This window comes from Notolepis coatsorum (assembly GCF_963971535.1).
Source record: "Notolepis coatsorum genome assembly, chromosome: 18".
Classification (NCBI taxonomy): domain Eukaryota; kingdom Metazoa; phylum Chordata; class Actinopteri; order Aulopiformes; family Paralepididae; genus Notolepis; species Notolepis coatsorum.
In genome coordinates this window covers 17,281,227-17,302,402 of record NC_140182.1, presented here as the reverse complement: position 1 = coordinate 17,302,402, position 21,176 = coordinate 17,281,227, and the positions used below count along the sequence as shown (strand labels likewise).

The following is a 21,176-nucleotide window of genomic DNA, read 5'->3' as shown; positions in this document are numbered from 1 at the left end:
TGAGGAATTTGGAGGGGATGTTGTCATGGCCAGTGGCCTTGTTAGGTTGGAGGGCGCTCAGTTTATTGAGTACCTCATCTGTTGTTACCGTTTCCAGCTTGAAGTCGTCCTTGCGGACCCCTAGGTTTTTGTAGAAAGCTACTATGTGTTCTACCCCATAAAGCCCTGAGTGGGAGGGTAGTTTGTTTACCAGTGTTGTGGCTATGTTTGTGAAGAAAATGTTTAAGTAATTGGCTACATCCAGCTTGTCTGTGATGAGCGTGTTGTCAGTTTTTATGTTTATGTTTGAGAATCTGGTTTTAAGTTTTTTACTGCATCCTAGTTGATTATTGAGTAATTTCCAAAGTTCACGTGGTTTGTTTTTGTTTTCCTCAGTTTTGTCATTGATGAAATTCTTTTTTGCAGTTTTGATCATGGAGTTTACGTCGTTTCTTAGTCTGTTTCTTTCTAGTTTGAGTTCAGTCACGTGGGCTTGGAGTTCACTGCTCGTGCTTTTAGTAAGCTTTGACTGACTTTTACGAAACTCAGAGCATTTTTTGTCTCTGGTTTTCATAGCGGCCAGTATTTCGGAGTGCATCCACGGCTCAGCGCGATTTTTTACCCTGGTGGTTCTTAGGGGGGCCATGTCGTTTAGTATTGCTGAGAATTTGGTTTTGAAACCAAGCCATGTTTCGTCAACCAGTGTACCATTGAGTTCATCTGACCAGTCCAGACTCTCCAGTTCAAGGTTGAAGGCCTCGCTAGAGTAGGTTTTGAGGTCTCTAGATGTGACTGTTTTGTGGCAGCCAGCCTTTTGTTTTAGTTTTTTTCGGGTACAGAATATCATATAATGATCACTTAACCCACATGCTATAACCCCTTTATTTGAGATCTTGGACTTGTCGGAGGTCAGAATGAGGTCAATGGTAGTCTGAGTTGATTCACATACACGTGTGGGTTGGGTGATTAGCTGGCTGAGGCCATGCAGATCACAAAACCTACTGAAGGCCTTGAAGACGGGTGCATCTTTTCGTTGCATATCCGTGTTCCAGTCTCCAATAAGAATTTTGTCTACATCCTCAACTCCAGCTAAACACCCATCCATTGTATCATAAAAGCCACTATGATCTGGCGGCCTGTAGACTGTGCCAACCAGTAGGGATTTCGCCCTTTCGAATAGGATTTCCACCCATACAGTTTCAATTGATTTATGATTCAGGTCATTTCTGTTGATGAATTTGGTGTCCTTGTGTATGTACATACAGACACCACCTCCATGTTTGTTCCTATCATTCCTGATTATTGAGTAGTTCTCAATCTCTATCTCTGGATCTTTTACAGAATCGTCGAGCTTAGTTTCTGAGAAGCACAGTATGTTTGCCTTACCATTTATGAATATTTGCTTGATTTCATCCAATTTGTTTTTTAAGCTGTTAATGTTAATGTGAAAAATGTTCAGTCCATTGGCGTTGGTTATTTCATTTATGTTGGCAGGTTCGAAGTATTGTCCGTTTGTAATCTGTTCCTCTGTGTTGTTGTGGGTGGGAAGGGGGGAGGGGGGCGTCGGGTCCCGCGCCGTGTTGGAACAACAAAGGACTCGTTCCTGGTTGTTTTTGTTGTTAGCTCTGCTAGCTAGCCGGCTATCGGGCGTCGAGATGTTTACATCCCGCGTCGAGATGGTCGTCATGGTTTCGACCCTCGGTTCACCTCCTCTCGTCACTGCCTCACGTGTGCTCGTCTGCTGCGGCGTCATTGGGGAAGTGTTGCCGTCCGCGCAGTAGATGTAGCCACATGTTGCGTTGTTGATGTTGTTGGTCGCGATGGGAACCTCCATCGCTTCTTGCTGTAGTCTCTGGTTCCGTGTCATTACGGGACCAGGGTTCTGATGTATGTCACCCGACATGAGCAGATATAATAAAAACATTGATCTCTTATTACACTTGCCTGCCGGGGGTAATTTCTTTCGTTCCGGATTTGCAGTAAGTACTGCGTGGATCGCCGAGGCACCGAAGGGTGGATGTTTCCTCTCCGTGCCCGTTAACAAGTAGAAGTCGCAATGGGACTGTTGATTTACGTTTTCGCTACCCTCCACTTCTGTCTGGAGTTGCTGCTTGAGTTGTGAATTCAGGTACAAATCCATAATCCACAGGAGGGAAAGTAGAAAATGCGCAAAGTACTTTGTTGTAGTTAACGACGCAACCGCCGCACTGGCTTTGCCAGTGAGCCTGGTCTGAAGTAAAATTACCCACATATCCTCCGGCCAATGCAGAGCCTGTGCAATACGCTCAAAAGCAGAAAAATAAGCCTCTACTTCTGATTCTCGGAACATGGGTACCAGATTAACGTGCTGGCCGATATTGAAGTGAGCCGGGGAAACCCAAGCAGGAGAGGAGGTAGCACTACCACCACCAGCTTCCAACCGCATTCTCTCTATTGTCAGTTGATGTTCCCTGTCTTTCTCATCCTTTCTCTCCAATCTTTCTCTCTCCTCCCTTCTCTCTTCCTTTCTCTCCAGCCTATCTCGAACAGCCGCTCTGTCCTCCCTGTCTCTCTCCTCCTTGCGCAAAAGCGCTCTCTCCTCCATCTGGAGACGGGCAAAACGCAGACTAGAGCGCGTATGGCCAGAAGACGTGGATCCTTTATCTGAATCGCCCGCGCCCTCACTTTCAGCTCTGGGCGTACTACCATTCTTCCTAATAGCACCACCCTCTGGGTCAAGATCACGCAAGGGAGATTTATCGCCAGTGTTTTTAACCTCCCGGTCACTATGACTCACTACTCCCCGAGCCGCGCTGAACACCTGTTGCTCTTCTAACCCTGCTAGTACAGCCGCTTTCATATCAGCCTTGGACTGGGAACTTTGCACAGTAATATTATAATGCTTAGCAATAAGGCATAATTCCGCCTTAGTGCAACCTTCCACCTGATCCTCCGTTGGATCCGCCACAAAGACTTCAAAAACAAACGCCGACGCCGCCATAATATGTCGTTCCGCGTGACTATGATATGATATATATAACGTCCTCACTTAGTTAACCATGACCGTGCGCAATAATAATAGACACATTCTGCTTTTATACCTCTTAACCAAAACAATCCAACTGACCACATCTACCAAATGAAAACAATAACAAATGTTCCTAACCACTCAATTAGGAGTCACCTGTGTCACTCTAGCCTATCCCAGCTAAACTACTCCACTACCTGGATGAAAAGGCTACACATATCTTCAGTCGCTTACCGATTTCATTGCGCACTCCACCGGAATCACGACTCGTGCCCCCCACCCTCTAGCCAAGCAGGTGACCCCCCCAGTTACCTATGTGGTAGAAAAAAGAGATCTGGTTAAGAGCATACATGAATGGTTAATTATTATATAAAACACAGCATGGATACATAAATACTAATAAACAACAACGCCACTTTACCTGATACCATCAGCCCCTATGTCAAACGTACACAGCAGACCGGCATTGAGCCCCCCATGTCACAAGGACATGAAAGACCGGAAATGAGCCCCCATGTCACATAGCAATGTCACAAGACAATATAGAATAAGCTGGAACGGGCTGTATGTGAAAACCAGCCCGTCCAGTAGTGCTTTTAAAGCACCGGTCCCAGGCAGGTAAAGAAAATAACACAAGGCGTTGTTCCAAATAGTAAATGATATTTTATTATAGCTGGGATTTAAACCCACTGTTCCCAAAGAGTAAATTATATTTATTCTTGCAGGGTAGGACTTGAAACCTCCACTGATTTAACTGGGCAACAAAGGGAAAAAACAACCCACAAACATGTAACAAATAGGGAAAAAGGTAATTGGAGAACAGACAAAGTGAGGTATAGGTAAATACCAAATATATATATATAATACCATATCATTTACATTTACATTTAGTCATTTAGCTGACGCTTTTATCCAAAGCGACTTACAAGTTCTGTACGACAAGCCATCAGGAAGAGCACAACTCTATCAGCTGAGTAACAATGTTCATCAAAGTGTTGAGTGCTACAGTGTAGGTTAGTTTATTAGGACAAGTGCATGACAGTATGGTTAGTTAGGGTTAGATTTTTTCTTTTTTTTTCTTTTTTTTTTTTTTAATTCAGATAATGGTTGAAGAAGTGAGTCTTTAGTCGACGGCGAAAGATTGGACGTGTTTCGGCTGTCCTAACTGGGGTGGGTAGTTCATTCCACCATTGTGGGGCAAGGACTGAGAATAGGCGACTTCTCTTTGATGACCCTCCCGGAGCTTGGATAGGAGTAGGTCTGAGGCGGCCAGAAGATGCAGAGCGTAGGGGTCTTGAGGGTGTGTAGTTAGAGACCATTGACCGGAGGTAGGCGGGAGCAGTTCCCTTTGCCGCACGGTATGCTAGGTCAAGGGCCTTGAAGCGGATTCGTGCAGCAATGGGGAGCCAGTGCAGGTCCCTAAGAAGTGGGGTGACATGGGCCGACTTCGGTAGGTTTGAGATCAGGCGGGCCGCTGCGTTCTGAATGAGTTGAAGAGGCTTAGTGGCAGTGGCCGGGAGGCCAGCGAGCAGTGCGTTGCAGTAGTCGAGGCGGGAGATGACTGTTGATTGGACGAGGAGTTGGGTGGCTTCTTTTGTCAGGAAGGGGCGTATCCTTCTGACGTTGCTCAGGAGGAATCGGCAGGTTCTGGTTGTCGCTGCGATGTGAGCAGAGAAGTTCAACTGGTCGTCGAGGACAACACCAAGGTTCTTGGCGGTCGGGGACGCGGTCACAGCTGCATTCTCGACTGTGATGGAAAGGTCGGTCAGGGGGGAGGATTTGGCCGGCAGGTGGAGCAATTCTGTTTTGCTTAGGTTCAGTTTGAGGTGGTTGGTCGTCATCCAGGCGGAGATGTCGGACAGACAGGCCGAGATCCGCTCAGAGACGTGGATATCTGAGGGAGGGAAGGAGAGGAAGAGTTGAGTATCGTCGGCATAACAGTGGTAGGAGAAGCCATGAGACGTGATAATGTTACCCAGTGATTTAGTGTAGAGGGAGAAGAGAAGGGGTCCTAAAACCGAGCCCTGGGGGACACCCGTCCGCAGGGGGCGGGTGGCCGACAGGGTCCCTCTCCATGACACTTGGTAGGAGCGGTCATTGAGGTATGATGACAACCATGTCAGCGCAGAGCCAGCCACTCCCATTCCTGCGAGGGCCGCGAGGAGGATCTGGTGGTTGACTGTGTCGAAGGCTGCAGATAGATCTAGGAGAATCAGGACAGAGGAGAGGCCTTTCGCTTTTGCTAAGTGAAGTGCCTCTGTGACCGCAATGAGGGCTGTCTCTGTGGAGTGACCAGTCCTGAAGCCTGACTGATTAGGGTCTAGGAGGTCATTCTGTAAGAGATAAGCAGTAAGTTGGTTGGATACAGCACGTTCAAGTGTTTTAGAAAGGAAGGAGAGAAGAGAGACAGGACGGTAGTTGCCTATGACGGTAGGGTTCAGGGATGGTTTTTTTATGAGGGGCGTGACTCTGGCTTGTTTTAGGGAGGTGGGGACCACCCCCGAGTTGAGTGAGGAGTTGATGGTTGCAGTTAGGAATGGGAGGATGTCTGGTGCTATGGACTGGAGGAGTGGGGAAGGTAGCCGGTCCAGCTGGCATGTAGTCGGACGGTTCGACGTTACCAGTGTCAGGGTCTCGGCTTCTGTAATGGGAGAGAAAGATGACAGAGTGAAGGATGAGGTTCTCGATTCAGCATTTGGAATGGGTGGGGGTTGGGAGAAGGAGCTGCGGATGTTCTCCACTTTTTCCTCAAAGAAGATCGCAAAGTCTTCGGCAGAGAAAGATGAGGGAGGGGGGGGTGGGGGGGGAGTGAGGAGGGAGGACATGGTAGCATGCAGTTTGCGAAGATTCTTGGCAGAGGCCTCGATCCTATGGTGAAAGAAAGAAGCTTTGGCATTAGTAATGGTTTTGGAGAATGTTAACAAGAGGTTGTGATATGTGTCGATGTATGATTATATGATATAAGATATAGTATACTTCCGATAAATATATATATATATAGATACTTACTTCCACGCAGGAAGGCAAATGGCTCTAAGGCCCACAACACAATACCTATATATTTGGCTACTGGTATCCACACACAGTGGCCCACATAAGCACAAGGTAATCCACACACAGTGGTCAATCAATGGCAACCTCACGAAACTCTATCAGTGTCAACTGACAGAGTGAGGCGCGCCAATGTTGTGTCATCTCCACTCTATTAACCACCCATCTCCCCTGCCTGCTCCAAGGTGCACCAATCAGATGCAACCAATCCAATCAGGGGGAGATGAGTGGCATCTGTGAATAGAAACAGAAATTAGGAGATGACACAACACTACACATAACAGACAACACAAATAATATATTACCCTGATGTTACATGGTGTTAAAATATATGGCAATAATGATAATGAACAACCCACGTACGTGACAATCAGATACTAGTTACTTTGAAAGAAAAGATTAAAAATGTATGGGTGTAATCAGAGCAGCAGAACTGGACCACATACCACTTTAACATAACCTTTAATCAGAGCACCAGAACTGGATCACATACCACTTTAACATAACCTTTAATCAGAGCAGCAGAACTGGACCACATACCACTTTAACATGACCTTTAATCAGAGCAGCATAACTGGACCACATACCACTTTAACATAACCTTTAATCGGAGCAGCATAACTGGACCACATACCACTTTAACATAACCTTTAATCGGAGCAGCATAACTGGTCCACATACCACTTTAACATAACCTTTAATCAGAGCAGCATAACTGGACCACATACCACTTTAACATAACCTATAGAGGTCAATGGATCAAGGCTTGAATGCTCCCAAGCACTGGAATACACAAACACGCAAATACTTTTCTACTTTTACTTGAGTAGAATTTGAATGGAGGGCTTTTACTTTTACCAGAGTACTCATTTATCTGGGTATTTCTACTTTTACTTAATAGAACATGCCAACATTTTGTACAGGAGGTGGGGGGGGGGGGGTTGGGTAGGGGGGGGGGGGTGAGGGACACTGTACATTGGAATACTGACAAAGCCATACTTGGTAATTTACTGTACAACTGGGTTAGGACATTAGTAGGGGCCAGTTTCGAATTGCAGTCTCCTGTAGATGTTCTTTGAGAGTGTTTTTGAAAGTGGGTAGTGATTCACATTCCTTTACAGCTTTGGGTAGGGCGTTCCACATTGATGTGGCATAATTGCTAAACGTGTTTAGTCCCTTGTTTGAGCCGAATCTGGGTTTAACATGATTTGTGGAGCTCCCTCTGGTGTTGTGATCGTGGTATTCACTGACCTTGGGGGTACAGTTCATCTTTGCACAATATCACCAAAGCTATCTGGCTGCATGTTAGCCTAGCTTAGCACAATGAATGGAAGCGGACATGGCCGGTTAGCCTTCGGGAGAGGTGTTGGTTGGACAATGCCTAGGCTAACCGGCCATGTCCGCTTCCATTCATTGTGCTAAGCTAGGCTAACATGCAGCCAGATAGCTTTCTACTGAACGCACAGAGAGGAAACTGGTATCTATCTTCTTGTCTCTTTCTGGAGAAGACGATAAGCTAATTTCCCCAAATGTTGGTGTGTTGCTTTAAGTATAGGACCCGTGTACTTCTTCCACCACTGTCAGAACGAGGGGAAGAGAGAGATTTATGACGGGGAATTTAATCTGACATCAAGACTCTTCTGAGCCTTTTACAGAGATCTGAACGGCAACAGACTGGACATCTTCCCCATCTCCGTCAGAGTGCTCCCCAGCCTGAGGGACCTGTGAGTGTGATCAAAACACACTTACAAACATGTTTTCTTCACTATTTTATATAGATATTTTACATAGATATGTACAGGTATTCCTATTTCCGCACAAAGCTCCAACTGCTTCGGATTAATCTTGAGTGTTCGTCCCCCCAGAAATCTCCACAGCAACAATATCAGATCCATACCAGAATATGCCTTCATCGGAAACCCTTCCTTGGAGACAATGTAGGTACCCTTTAGCAATGATGATCTGCTTATAGACCACAAAGATATGTTTATTTATTTGTTCATTTGACAGGGACAGTGCACAGTAAATATATTGCACCATATATATATCTATAAGATGCAGGGCGGCTAGGTGGTGCAGTGGGCAAGGCGCTCACCACCAATGCTGGAGACGCTGGGTTCGAGCCCAGCTCTCCACATTGCATTCAGCTTTGCTGGTCGTCCGTACTAATACATTTGGCAGTATTAGGGGGAGGGAAGCTGATGGGTGGGGATCGGGCGTTGTGGACAGCGACTCCTACAGGTCGGTTGGTGAGCCTGCGCAGTAGACCCCTGACGCTGAAAGATCGCGCTGTGCAGGTGAAAAGATGCGACGGCTGCTACCTCGATTACCGGAGGGGACTCGTGCAATGTATGGCTTCGTCCACATTACAGCCAGCTTGTGGGAGGCATGAAACAGCGTTCGAGACAGGGGAGGGTAGAATTGGACGATACGAAATTGGGATGGGAGAAAAATAGAAAATGGGAGAAAAAGGGGATCCAAAAAATATATATATATATATTTATAAGATCATTTACATCTGGGCAGGAGTCGTCAGTGATACACGATTTGGAGCAGTATAAGAAACAGTACAGTTGCATTACATTACAAGGCAATATATATATATATATATATATCAATACATCATCAAAATGCTGAGCTCTGATTATTTTCCAACAGAAATGTCCACAAAAACCCACTTCAGTTTGTGGGGAGGTCAGCCTTCCAGCACCTACCAGAGCTTCAGACGCTGTGAGTCACCATCCACTCCCATACAACACTTCTGTATTATTGACAACATTAAATATCTTATTGTATGAACACAAAGATGTTCTTTCCTGAAGAACAATACGCACATATCTGGTAAGTACTAGATTTAAAGAACAATAAGCACATCTCTGGTAAGGACTAGATTTAAAGAACAATAAGCACATCTCTGGTACTAAGTACTAGATTTAAAGAACAATAAGCACATCTCTGGTACTAAGTACTAGATTTAAAGAACAATAAGCACATCTCTGGTACTAAGTACTAGATTTAAAGAACAATAAGCACATCTCTGGTACTAAGTACTAGATTTAAAGAACAATAAGCACATCTCTGGTACTAAGTACTAGATTTAAAGAACAATAAGCACATCTCTGGTACTAAGTACTAGATTTAAAGAACAATAAGCACATCTCTGGTACTAAGTAGATGTAAAGATCCCTCTGCATTCATTCATTCAATCTAATTTATATTTGATAAATACACTGAGTAGTTAAACTCATTTACAGTGTCGTCGAGATGTTACATTCACAAGTGTCATAGTGCGTTAATAAATACAGAAAATCAGACAATAAGAACTATAAAAAATGTAAAAAACTATAATCAAAAAAGAAAGTTCATCACGGTTCTAAACCGACCTGTGGACACTAGAGTGTCTAGTTTCAGAGTTTCCTGCAGGGTCTTCCATGAGGTAGGGGCAGAGAAACCAAAGGTACCAAGTTCAGTACAAACTCTAGGTCTAATTGCACATGGGAAACACAATTTTACAGATTTGTCGGTTAATTAAACGAATGAACTCATTAGCAAATGTTACATCTTTTTATTTTATTTTTATCCACTTTTTCTCCTTATTTTTCTATTTTTCTCCCATCCCAATTTCATATTGCCAATTCTCCCCTCCCCTGTCTTGAACGTTGCTAGACTATGTCTCCCACTGGTCGGTTGTAGTGAGGACAGAAGCCTTGCATCACGTGTCCCCTCCGGTACACGAGGAGGCAGCCTGTCGCATCTTTTCACCAGACAGCGCAGACTCTCAGTGGCGAGGAGTAACGCGTGGGAGGCTCACGCTGCCCCCGACACTCCCTGTCTCTGCTGTACAGGCGTCACCCAACCGACCTGTAGGAGTCGCTGTCCACAACGTCCAATCCCCATCCATCGACTTTCCACCCACTACCTCTGCCAATTGAGATAGTATGACGACTGGCCCAAGCCGTAGGCAACGCTGACTCGGGGAGTCGAGACCGTGTCTCCTGCATTGGTGACGAGCGCAATCTCCGCTACGCCACCCAGCCGTGTACAAACGTTACATCTTATAGATGTATTCCTATTCTAATAAGTCATATGTGGACATTGTCTGTCTTTGTTCCGCATCCTTCTCTGTGTGATTAGGTCCCTCAACGGAGCCACAGACATCACAGTGTTCCCAGACCTCACTGGAACAAATCGTCTGGAGACCCTGTAAGCTGAAACATTTGTCTCTAGTTTTTGTTGTATTCGAAGATCATAGTAGATATTTATTGAGTGGAGTATTATTATTTCATCTAGTTCCTTTCTTATTTCTATTCATTCAGTCTGATACATATCAGAATTTAGAATCAATTTGAGGATGTTGAAATATAAACATAGAACAAAAAGTTCGGAAATGTGTGTTTGGTAGATTATTTATTTCTCTGTTGTAACAATGCTTCTTGGCAATACATTTTATACCGTTGGAAAGCCTGTTTATTTCCCTTTTAAATGGTGCCCCATTTGTAAGGAATATGCAATGCAGCACAGCGGAGTATGTGGGTTGCGCCCATGAAATATGTGCCAAATCTTATTCAAACAGCTTATTCTGCTGTTGCTATTGACTCTTGTTTGGTGGATTGGATGATTGAAGTCTATCAGTAACAAGGAAGAAACGAGACATATTGGCAATTTTACAATTAATTAATTTAACAAACAGCCAGGAGCCTCAGTAGCGTGTGGAAGAACCATACACGGCCACAACAGCCTGGCACCTCCTCATGCTGGACACCAGCGTGGTCACACACGGCTGTGGGATGGCATTCCACTCCTCAACCAGGATTTGTCGCAAGTCAGCCAACGTGGTGTGAATTAAGTGTTTCTGGTTCTGATTCTCTTTCAGCCAGCCCCTTCTGATTTAACAGCCCCCTCTGATTTATCAGCCCCCTCTGATTTATCGATAGGTTATGTATATAACCTAGTTATATGAGTACTGGCTGAGCGTCCCGCTCTTCGCCATAACGAGATATACCTCATCTCCTGTACCTACTGTACTAACATGAACGAAAACTAAGCACCCTTGCACTTGACCAGGCCCCGCCCCAGTATCCCCCTATAAGGTACCAGGCCTGGGCACCACTCCCCCTTCCTCGGAAAAGTTTTCCATCAGGGAAAAACCTCCTCAAGGGACCTCAGGGCACGCTAGAGCGGGACGCTCAGCCAGTACTCATATAACTAGGTTATATACATAACCTATCGTTATATACTCGTACTGGCAATCGCGTCCCGCTCTTCGCCATAACGAGATATGGGGCAGAGTGGACGCGAGGCCCGACAAATGTACCCCCTGAGGATCCGTAAGCCCACACCAGGGGGGAGGGGAGTCCTGTCATCCCCCCTCTTCCTAGTGAAGAGTGGTCGGCAGTCAACTCCCCAAGTGCGAAAAGATGGAAACTAGAACCCTCCAAACGCACAGCACAGGCGGGACCATGTGTGACACAACACCTCGTGATCCACACCCACACGACCCTGCTAACCCACCGAATGGCGGGGAGCAGGAGAAGTTCCAGACCTCAGAACCGCCTGGGAGACAGAACCCCCAGTCATGTCCATGAGGTAAAACCTTACGAAAGGACCCGGGGAGGACCACAAAGCCGCAGCACAGATGTCCTCCACCGAGGCCCCTCCCAACAGGGCGGCAGAGGCCGCCACCCCACGAGTGGAGTGCGCCCTGACACCCCCAGGGGGGGGGCCAGCCCAGCCAACGTGTAGCAAAGGGCAATGCCCTCGCACAACCAATGGGACAGGCGCTGTTTCGACAGTGCCTTACCAGCGCGAGAGCCACCGTAACAGACAAAGAGCTGATCAGTAGCCCTGAGGTCACACCGCTATTGACACGAATAGACAGGCACTCAGGCCGCACCGAGAGAGCACAGAGCTCACCCACGCGCTTAGCGGAGGTGACGGCCAGCAGGAACGCAGTCTTGAACGACAGCTGTTCCAAAGGCGCTTGCTCAAGGGGCTCAAACGGGGCCTTGGACAACCGACCGAGGACCAATTGAAGATCCCAAGTCGGAGACAGAGAACGTTTCACTGGCTTAAGGCGCCAAGCGCCAAGCAGGAAACACTTCACAAGAGCGTGTCTGAACAACGCAACGCCCTCAACCCCTCATGACAAGAGGATATAGCCGCAGTATATACCCTCACGGATAGACTGAAGGAAGGTAAGGACAGCGTCCAGGGGGCAGGACACTCCCGGCCCCCCACCTTACACCACTCTTGGAAAATACGCCACCTACCCGCGTAAAGCGCGATAGTGGAGGGAGCATGCGCGTTCCGGATGGTGTCAACCACAGAAGGGTCCACCCTCTCCAGACTCACCCTCTCACCAGCCAAACCATCAGAGGCTGGCCCAGCACAGGGGGCCGCCAAAGCGACCCATGCGCTTGAGAGAGGGCCCACGACGACCAAGGAACCGGCCACGGCGGGGCTACTAAGAGCTGGATCAGGACCGGGAACCACACAGCCGTGCCCCGGTCCGGCGCAATCAGGATCAAGGTCCTGCACTCCCGACGTATCCGCACCAACAACTGACCTCAGATGTATGGGGGAAGAATCCCAGGCGGTCACGGCATCGGTCCCAGACCTGCCCGACTATGTCCGGACGTAATCCCCACTCGCCAGGGTGAGGACCGCCTCGCGACATCACACCTGTACCCACATCCACCCTGCCGGGGATGTGGAGAGCCCTCAGGCTGCGCAGATGGAGACCGCCCATAGTCAGCCGCCCGCCGCCCGGTGCAGACGGGGGAGCGTACTCCACCCTGTCTGTCGACATACGACGCTGACGTCGTATTGTCCGTCCTGATCAAAAACACCGTTTGAAGACCAGAAGGACCGCCTTCAATACCAACACATTGAACGTAGCGCAGACCGGGCAGCATGGCTTGCCAGCTGCCCCCTACTGCGTTGGCCCGACGCGTCTCCAGCGAGGGAGGCGTCGGTGAAAACGTGACGTGTGACAGCCTACTGCCCATGGGGACCCCCCTGGTGAGGACCCCAGGCCCTCCCCAGAGGGCGAGGTCCCCCAGTACTGACACGGGAACCTTAGCCGCTTCCACTTGCGCCGTAACCGTCCTAGGAACCTTAGCCGCTTCCACTTGCGCCGTAACCGTCCTAGGACGGAACCTCCCGAGCGTGTTGATAACTTCAACGAAGGCTCGCGGCCCGCAGCCAAAGGAAACAAATCAGCGGCTAGGTCAAAGCTAATAACGTCAACAACCTCGCGCGATGTTTCGACGTCGGCTGGCCCTCATGGCCCCGCCACCAGACACCATTTTTGACAGAAAAAACAGCAAGTCGAACAAAGTTACTAATCGCTGCCAATTCTATACCGTGGCGCTACAGGCTTAACAGCCCACCAACCACTCGCCGGGCCGACCCACCTCATGGTGTCGGCCGGGCGGGGCACTGTTTCAACATGCCAGAGGCAAAGGACTGATGCCACCTGCTTCATAAACACGGAGCACCAGTGGTGAATGCAAACAGCAACCTCCACTGTGGTGTGCACCATGAAGGGGTTAATGAATAAATGAACGAAAAACACCGCCAATATACTGTAGAATGGGCAAACCCATACACACAACGTTAAGGGGATGCGGACCAGTCCTGCATCATTCATAATATTCACAAAAAGCAAACCAGCCCTAGACCTCCGCCCATTCACCCATGAACAGGTAAATAAGCCCCGCAATACTCCCAACAGTAAACACTGAATGACCTTCAGCATGAATGGTTAGAGGAGGGAAGACCTTTCAGAAAGACATCCCTCGGCGGGGACATTAGAAACAGTGACCCAGCATTACAGCATTAGTTATTAGCAGCGCGCTCCAGGATAGCCTGAAAAACGTCCCACTCCGAGGGACGTTTACCCAGACATCATGCCCCTTGTGCTACAGAACAACAAGCAGTATGTACTAACACCAGCGTTAATACCTGATGGCACAGGTCCTTACCTGGGTGCGAGTTAGCCCGATAGCTACACATCGCACGCTGTCCCTCAGACTACTGTCAACAGACGAGGAAAACACCAGGATAAACTCGACGCGCAGATGCATCGAAATGCATCAAGCTGCAGAGCAGGAGAACCCATACGAGGCGCCGTTGGAACATGCCGAAGATTCCAGGGGCTGGAAAATCTCCGGCATTGTTCAATTTTTCTTTACACTTCATCCTCACTAGTTACACAGGGCGCAAAGCGTCCGCCATGATGGAAAACAAAAAAGAGGAAGGGGGAGTGGTGCCCAGGCCTGGTACCTTATAGGGGGATACTGGGGCGGGGCCTGGTTAAGTGCAAGGGTGCTTAGTTTTCGTTCATGTTAGTACAGTAGGTACAGGAGATGAGGTATATCTCGTTATGGCGAAGAGCGGGACGCGATTGCCAGTACGAGTATATAACAGCCCCTTCTCATTTATCAGCTCCTTCTGATTTATCGGCCCCCTCTGATTCATCTGTCTGTCTTGCTGTAATCTAGAGAACATCCAGTTTGTAATAATGGTTGATCTTACTATGTCATCTCTCACTGTTTATCAGCATCATCACAGGTGCCAGCATCTCATCTGTACCCAGTGCCCTCTGTGAGAACCTGCCCAACCTGCAGAAGCTGTAAGGATCTATCTGTGTACTATAGGAATGTAATAATCTCAATAGAGAATCAAAGTTCATTTGAGAATTCAATATACAGTAGTGTATTGAAATGTAAAACTATATTGACGATTTTCATTCTCTTCCATAGGTCTAATCTTTTTTAATCTTTGTTGAACTGGTGGTATGGTATGACTACTGCTATTAGCATAATGTTTAACTGGTGGTATGGTATGACTACTGCTATTAGCATAATGTTTAACTGGTGGTATGGTATGACTACTGCTATTAGCATAATGTTTAACTGGTGCTATGGTATGACTACTGCTATTAGCATAATGTTTAACTGGTGCTATGGTATGACTACTGCTATTAGCATAATGTTTAACTGGTGGTATGGTATGACTACTGCTATTAGCATAATGTTTAACTGGGGGTATGGTATGGATACTGCTATTAGCATAATGTTTAACTGGGGGTATGGTATGGATACTGACATTAGCATAATGTTTAACTGGGGGTATGGTATGGATACTGACATTAGCATAATGTTTAACTGGGGGTATGGTATGGATACTGACATTAGCATAATGTTTAACTGGTGGTATGGCATATCCACCATACAAGAAATTTACTTACGTTTTATTGGAGTCTGCATACATTTTACTAAACCTGGGTGCAACTGTTTCTGTGTCAGAATAACTGTTCTTGTTCAAAATACAATTTGTACAACTACTGTACACGGATGAGGTCAGATTTGCAACCAAATGCAGAACCAGTTAGGACTCGGCTGCTCTGGGTGGGTTTTAACCACTTGCCTCTGGTCTGTGTAGGGACCTGTCTCATAACCTGATCCAGCGTGTACCCAGCCTCAGAGCCTGTAGAAAGATCCAAAGAATGTGAGTGATAATCCTTTTTCCTAATTGGCAGTACTCTTTTAAAGGGGAACTATCTTATAAATGGCCTTTTTCAGTGTTTAGCATTGTTTCCTAGCTATGTGGACTTATATTAATATGATCTATGTCTCTAATTCTCATATTGGCGCATTCTTCCAATTCTCCTCTCACAATATTCACCCTCACTGAACTGAGTCATCTGAAAATGTGCTGATTTGTGATGTCAGAGAGACACCACTGCATGTTAATGTCCCAGATGCTTCGAAGGCCACACAGTGGTTTAGGAGCCCAGTCTCAAAACAGCTTAAGATCTTCAGGTAGAAAAATGCTGTTTTTGAGGACTTGATTAGAAATACAAAACAATGAATAAAAAAAAAAAAAAAAACAGAGGTGTTCCATAAACTCACAGGAAGTGTAAAAGTGCCCAAATAGTGAAAGAAATAGTAAAATAGTTCCCCTTTAAGTGCTCAATCACCCAGATGAACATGGTGTGTTTTGCTTTCTTAGTGGTCTACGTCATAATAGAGGCTATATATATAATATACAGAAAATGTATGAATCTGTGTCTTATTAGTGCTGGATCTTGTAAGGCAGATGGATGTCTGGGAGCTGAGGGAGTTCAGATCACTGTGAGTAACTAGCCCCTGCATGGCTTTGCAGATAGTGTTTGATTCTAATTCAGGTTGTTTGGCGTGGCATACATAGGGGTTGTTCCGTGGTCGCTCAACCTTGCTGTGAAGTTACTACTACTTTGTGCTATTGTTATTCATGATTAATGGTCTAGTTTTCCCCACAATATTAATTAAAAGCCGGAGGTATAGACAGTGGTGGAAGAAGTACGCCATAAAAGTAAAAGTAGAAATAACCAGATAAATTAGTACTCTGGTAAAAGTAAAAGTCCTCCATTCAAATTCTACATACAGTAAGTAAAAGTAGAGAAGTATTATGTGAAAGTACATAATCTTCATACATTTCTTCCATGTTTTCTATGCAAATAAATAAGTAACTGATGGGTTCAGTGGCTCAGAGAGGTAATGCAGCATCTCAAACACTCACAACATCAGTCCTGTGAGTGCTGGGTTTTGGTTACTGGATGAGTTGTATTTGTATATTTTAGTTTTTTGTAGCATTGTCACAAGAAAAAACAATAAGAGCCTTGGGCCAAATATTATTGTTATTCAAGCTGTCCCTTTCATGTTTCTGCTTTTAGTTTTCCTTTTTTATTTTTTTTTCTTCTTCATTGTTCTTTTTTTGTTTCGAGTTTTTGTTTTTGTTGTTTGGTGATTGTTTTATGTTTGTTTTGGAAAAAACAAACAATAAAAATATGTTTGAAAAATAAAGAACAGGCGAGAGTGCTGTGTATCAGACCCAGTAGATAGATAGTAGATAGATAAATAGATAGTAAATAGATAGATAGTAGATACATAGATAGATAGATACTAGATACATAGATAATAGATATATAGTAGATAGATACTAGATAAATACCGGTAGATAGTAAATAGATAGATAGTAGATACATAGATAGTAGATAGATAGATACTAGATACATAGATAGTAGATAGATACTAGATAGATATAAGATATATAGTAGATAAATGTATAGTACATAAATAGATACTAGATAGATAGATAGATAGATAGATAGATAGATAGATAGATAGATAGATAGATAGATAGATAGATAGATAGATAGATAGATAGATAGATAGATAGATAGATAGATAGATAGATAGATAGATAGATAGATAGATAGATAGATAGATAGATAGATAGATAGATAGATAGATAGATAGATAGATAGATAGATAGATAGATAGATAGATAGATAGATAGATAGATAGATAGATAGATAGATAGATAGATAGATAGATAGATAGATAGATAGATAGATAGATAGATAGATAGATAGATAGATAGATAGATAGATAGATAGATAGATAGATAGATAGATAGATAGATAGATAGATAGATACTAGAAAACCCACTGAGCTTTTACGTTGTGTCTCCTGAGTCCTGACCTCTTCTGTGATGAACTCTCAGCCTGGTGTTGTGCCACACAAGTTAATACTGTGGAACAACAACTACCATTGATCATGAAGGTAACACTGCTGCAACACAAAGCACTGGTTGGGTCACAGAGCAGCCCCTATGGACCTGTGACCCAATGAGCTGAATGAGCTGCACAGGGAGCCAAACACTGGCCTGGAACACAGTCTGCCAGCCACACAGGGGCCAGTGAGTGAGAGGTGGCCTGGAACACAGTCTGTAGCCACACAGGGGCCAGTGAGTGAGAGGTGGCCTGGAACACAGTCTGCAGCCACACAGGGGCCAGTGAGTGAGAGGTGGCCTGGAACACAGTCTGCAGCCACACAGGGGCCAGTGAGTGAGAGGTGGCCTGGAACACAGTCTGCAGCCACACAGGGGCCAGTGAGTGAGAGGTGGCCTGGAACACAGTCTGCAGCCACACAGGGGCCAGTGAGTGAGAGGTGGCCTGGAACACAGTCTGCAGCCACACAGGGGCCAGTGAGTGAGAGGTGGCCTGGAACACAGTCTGCAGCCACACAGGGGCCAGGAACACAGTCTGCAGCCACACAGGGGCCAGTGAGTGAGAGGTGGCCTGGAACACAGTCTGCAGCCACACAGGGGCCAGTGAGTGAGAGGTGGCCTGGAACACAGTCTGCAGCCACACAGGGGCCAGTGAGTGAGAGGTGGCCTGGAACACAGTCTGCAGCCACACAGGGGCCAGTGAGTGAGAGGTGCTCTGAACTTAGATCACTCTTATTGACAAACATTTACATGTTTTTTGTTTTTGCTGGGTAGAAACACAGCCTATATCTTGACAACATGTTCCAAATATGATCCTAATGAACATCCTAAAGGATTTTGTATGATTATAATACCGTGACCCTCTGTTTAGTGAGTTTTGGAGCGTCATCTGCCGCACCTGTGAGGTTCAACCACAGTTTCTTCCCCGAGGCCATACAGCTGCTCAACTCCTCCTAATCTTCACCCCATGCTTGTCATGTTCTCTGGTTTTTTCTGTTACATTGCACCTGATGTTTGTATTTTTTCCCCCCGTACTGTAGCCTATACTGTTCCATCGTGTATTTTTTTTAGGTGGTGTATTTCTGTACTGTATACTGTTCCGTTGTGTCTTTTATGTGGTGTATCGTCGCAGCTAACACCTGCACCGTGTATGAATTCCACCGGCCTGGCCGCCGTGTGGCAATAAAAGGAACTTGAACTTGAACACCTCTCGTCATCTATTCTACCCCACCTCTCTCCATCTACCCCACCTCTCACCATCTACCCCAGGGGTTCCCAAACTTTTCAGGCCGGGACCCAGAAAATAAGGCGTCAGAGAGCCGCGGCCCAATGCACATCGTCGGGCTTTTTTTTTTTTTTTCAGGAGACCGATTTTTTAAGCCAAATATCACTTCAATCCTATTAAGTTAGTTCAAGTTAGTTATTCATTTATATGTGCTATTTATGAGAGGGCTAACTTGTTGCAAAATAATAATGATAATAATAGCCTCATTAAAATACTATTGTTGCTTCGGTTGTTTTCAGCGTTTTATGTGCATAATCTGTTATTTAGTTTGAAATGTTCGTTGAAATAAGTAGATTTTTCGTTTTTGTTTATTTATTAAGTTAATATAAAACCATATAGTCACATTTTAGAATACAATAGAATAGAATTTTAGAATACAACTAGAAACACTGTCCTGGCCTGCTTCTAAGTTCAGTGGCCTGACAAAATAAAATAATATTTTTTTGGAAATCATCTCGTGGCCCTCCCATGGCTGCTTGCGGCCCACCTTTGGGTCGCGACCCCAACTTTGGGAACCACTGATCTACCCCACCTCTCACCATCTACCCCACCTCTCACCATCTACCCCACCTCTCACCATCTACCCCACCTCTCACCATCTACCCCACCTCTCACCATCTACCCCACCTCTATCTCTTCTCCAGTGATCTCTCCTTCAACCGGCTGTCCTCCTTTGTGTTGGAGGGTCTTCAGGGTCTCACCCATCTACGGTTGGCCGGTAACTTGGAGTTGAGAGAAACAGTCGCCCTTCACAAGCTCCCAAGACTCAGGTGATGAGTCCTTTTTTTTTCACAGCAGACATTGTTACTTGTTGTCATAGCAGAAACAGCCGTAACTAACCATATCAATAACGGCTCCGTTACGTTTCGGTGTGCCGGTGAGCCGTGCTGGCAAATCTGTAGGCACAATAACGTCGCACCGACAGACCTAAGTGGAATGGACCCACGATTAATCGTGTTAGTTACAGCTGTGTTTACCATGCTGTTACGACCCTGGCTCAAAGGCCCGCAACCTATGTGCAAACCAACACCAAAACCCCGTGCTCAAACTCAAAATGCTACTCTATTAAGGAATTACTGGTGTAAACTAAAGTACAAGGACAGAAGACCGTGATAGCTATCTGTTACCCAACACTTCTCTAACCACAGACCCTGCATGTGTGTTACCAGGGCTGGTTTTAAAGCTGCCAGCAGGTAGCCAATCAGCAGCAATTAGCTAATTGGCAGCCCTCACCTGCATGCCCCGTGACACAGGAGTGATCAGGCCTGCATGCACAGTGACACAGGAGTGATCAGGCTCCTAGTACATAACACATGCTATGACACATCAAAGCGTCTGCTACGAATAAGGTCTCGGCACAAGATGGCGCCGCAACGACCGGCTGCCTGTCTGTGTGCGCTCCGTCGAGACTGTGCTTACTTTTGTTAATATTTATAGTTTTAAGAGTTTTGTTTGTACCAACTGTCGGTGCATTTAATGTGTATGACCGTCAGTGTTCATACTTATCTTATTTTATTCATACTTATCTTTGTCTAGCACAGTCTCTGGAGCGTAACAGTAAGAAGCATTTTGTATAAAAGTATTCTGTACTTCTTCTGTATGACAACTATTAAAGAAACTTGAACTTGAAACTGTTGGGGAAGTCCCAGAAATGAGATCGGAGAAACCTGGTTTCAAGTCGTGCGACTATCATTTGAAATGTCAGATGTTCAAGTTGAAGTTTATTTTATTACCACACAACTAGACCGGTGGAGTTGGTTTTCAGTACTGGTTCAAAAGAGCTCATTTCGATTCACCACACAACAGCATAAGTGTAAAGAATGTGTGACATTTAGGGATTTTCAATTACATGCACTTAAAAACATTTTCACTGTAAATTAATTGTATTGTGTATTATTGTATGCATGAATGCATATGTGTATTTTAACTTTGTGGTCTTGCGTGTTATTTAATGTTCTATAATTTTGTTGGATTGTGTTAATTTGTGTTCGATCATTCTGTTGGATTGTGTGAATTGGTGTTCTATCATTCTGTTTGTGTGAATTGGTGTTCTATCATTCTGTTTGTGTGAATTGTTCTATCATTCTGTTGGATTGTGTATTAATTGGTGTTCTATCATTCTGTTGGATTGTGTATTAATTGGTGTTCCATCATTCTGTTGGATTGTGTATTAATTAGGGATGTCCGATATTATCGGCCGATATCGGCATTAAAATGTGATATCGGAAAATATCGTAATCGGTTTTCAAAAAAATAAAAATTTCTTTTTACATTTCTATAACCTTTATTTACCCA

General features: G+C 45.4%; 1 protein-coding gene across 1 annotated transcript in view; it reads left to right on the top strand.

Annotated features, from left to right (window-relative positions):
• LOC311245244 (leucine-rich repeat-containing G-protein coupled receptor 5-like) overlaps positions 1 to 21,176 on the top strand; it is a gene marked incomplete at its 3' end in the record, with an annotated part of 69,934 nt that overhangs the window by 46,602 nt on the left and 2,156 nt on the right. The window contains exons 7-13 of the mRNA XM_084335079.1: positions 7,693 to 7,761; positions 7,903 to 7,974; positions 8,696 to 8,767; positions 10,172 to 10,240; positions 14,601 to 14,672; positions 15,485 to 15,550; positions 19,526 to 19,651. Coding sequence (XP_084191205.1) covers positions 7,693 to 7,761; positions 7,903 to 7,974; positions 8,696 to 8,767; positions 10,172 to 10,240; positions 14,601 to 14,672; positions 15,485 to 15,550; positions 19,526 to 19,651 — 546 coding nt within the window. The remainder of the gene's footprint in view (positions 1 to 7,692; positions 7,762 to 7,902; positions 7,975 to 8,695; positions 8,768 to 10,171; positions 10,241 to 14,600; positions 14,673 to 15,484; positions 15,551 to 19,525; positions 19,652 to 21,176) is intronic.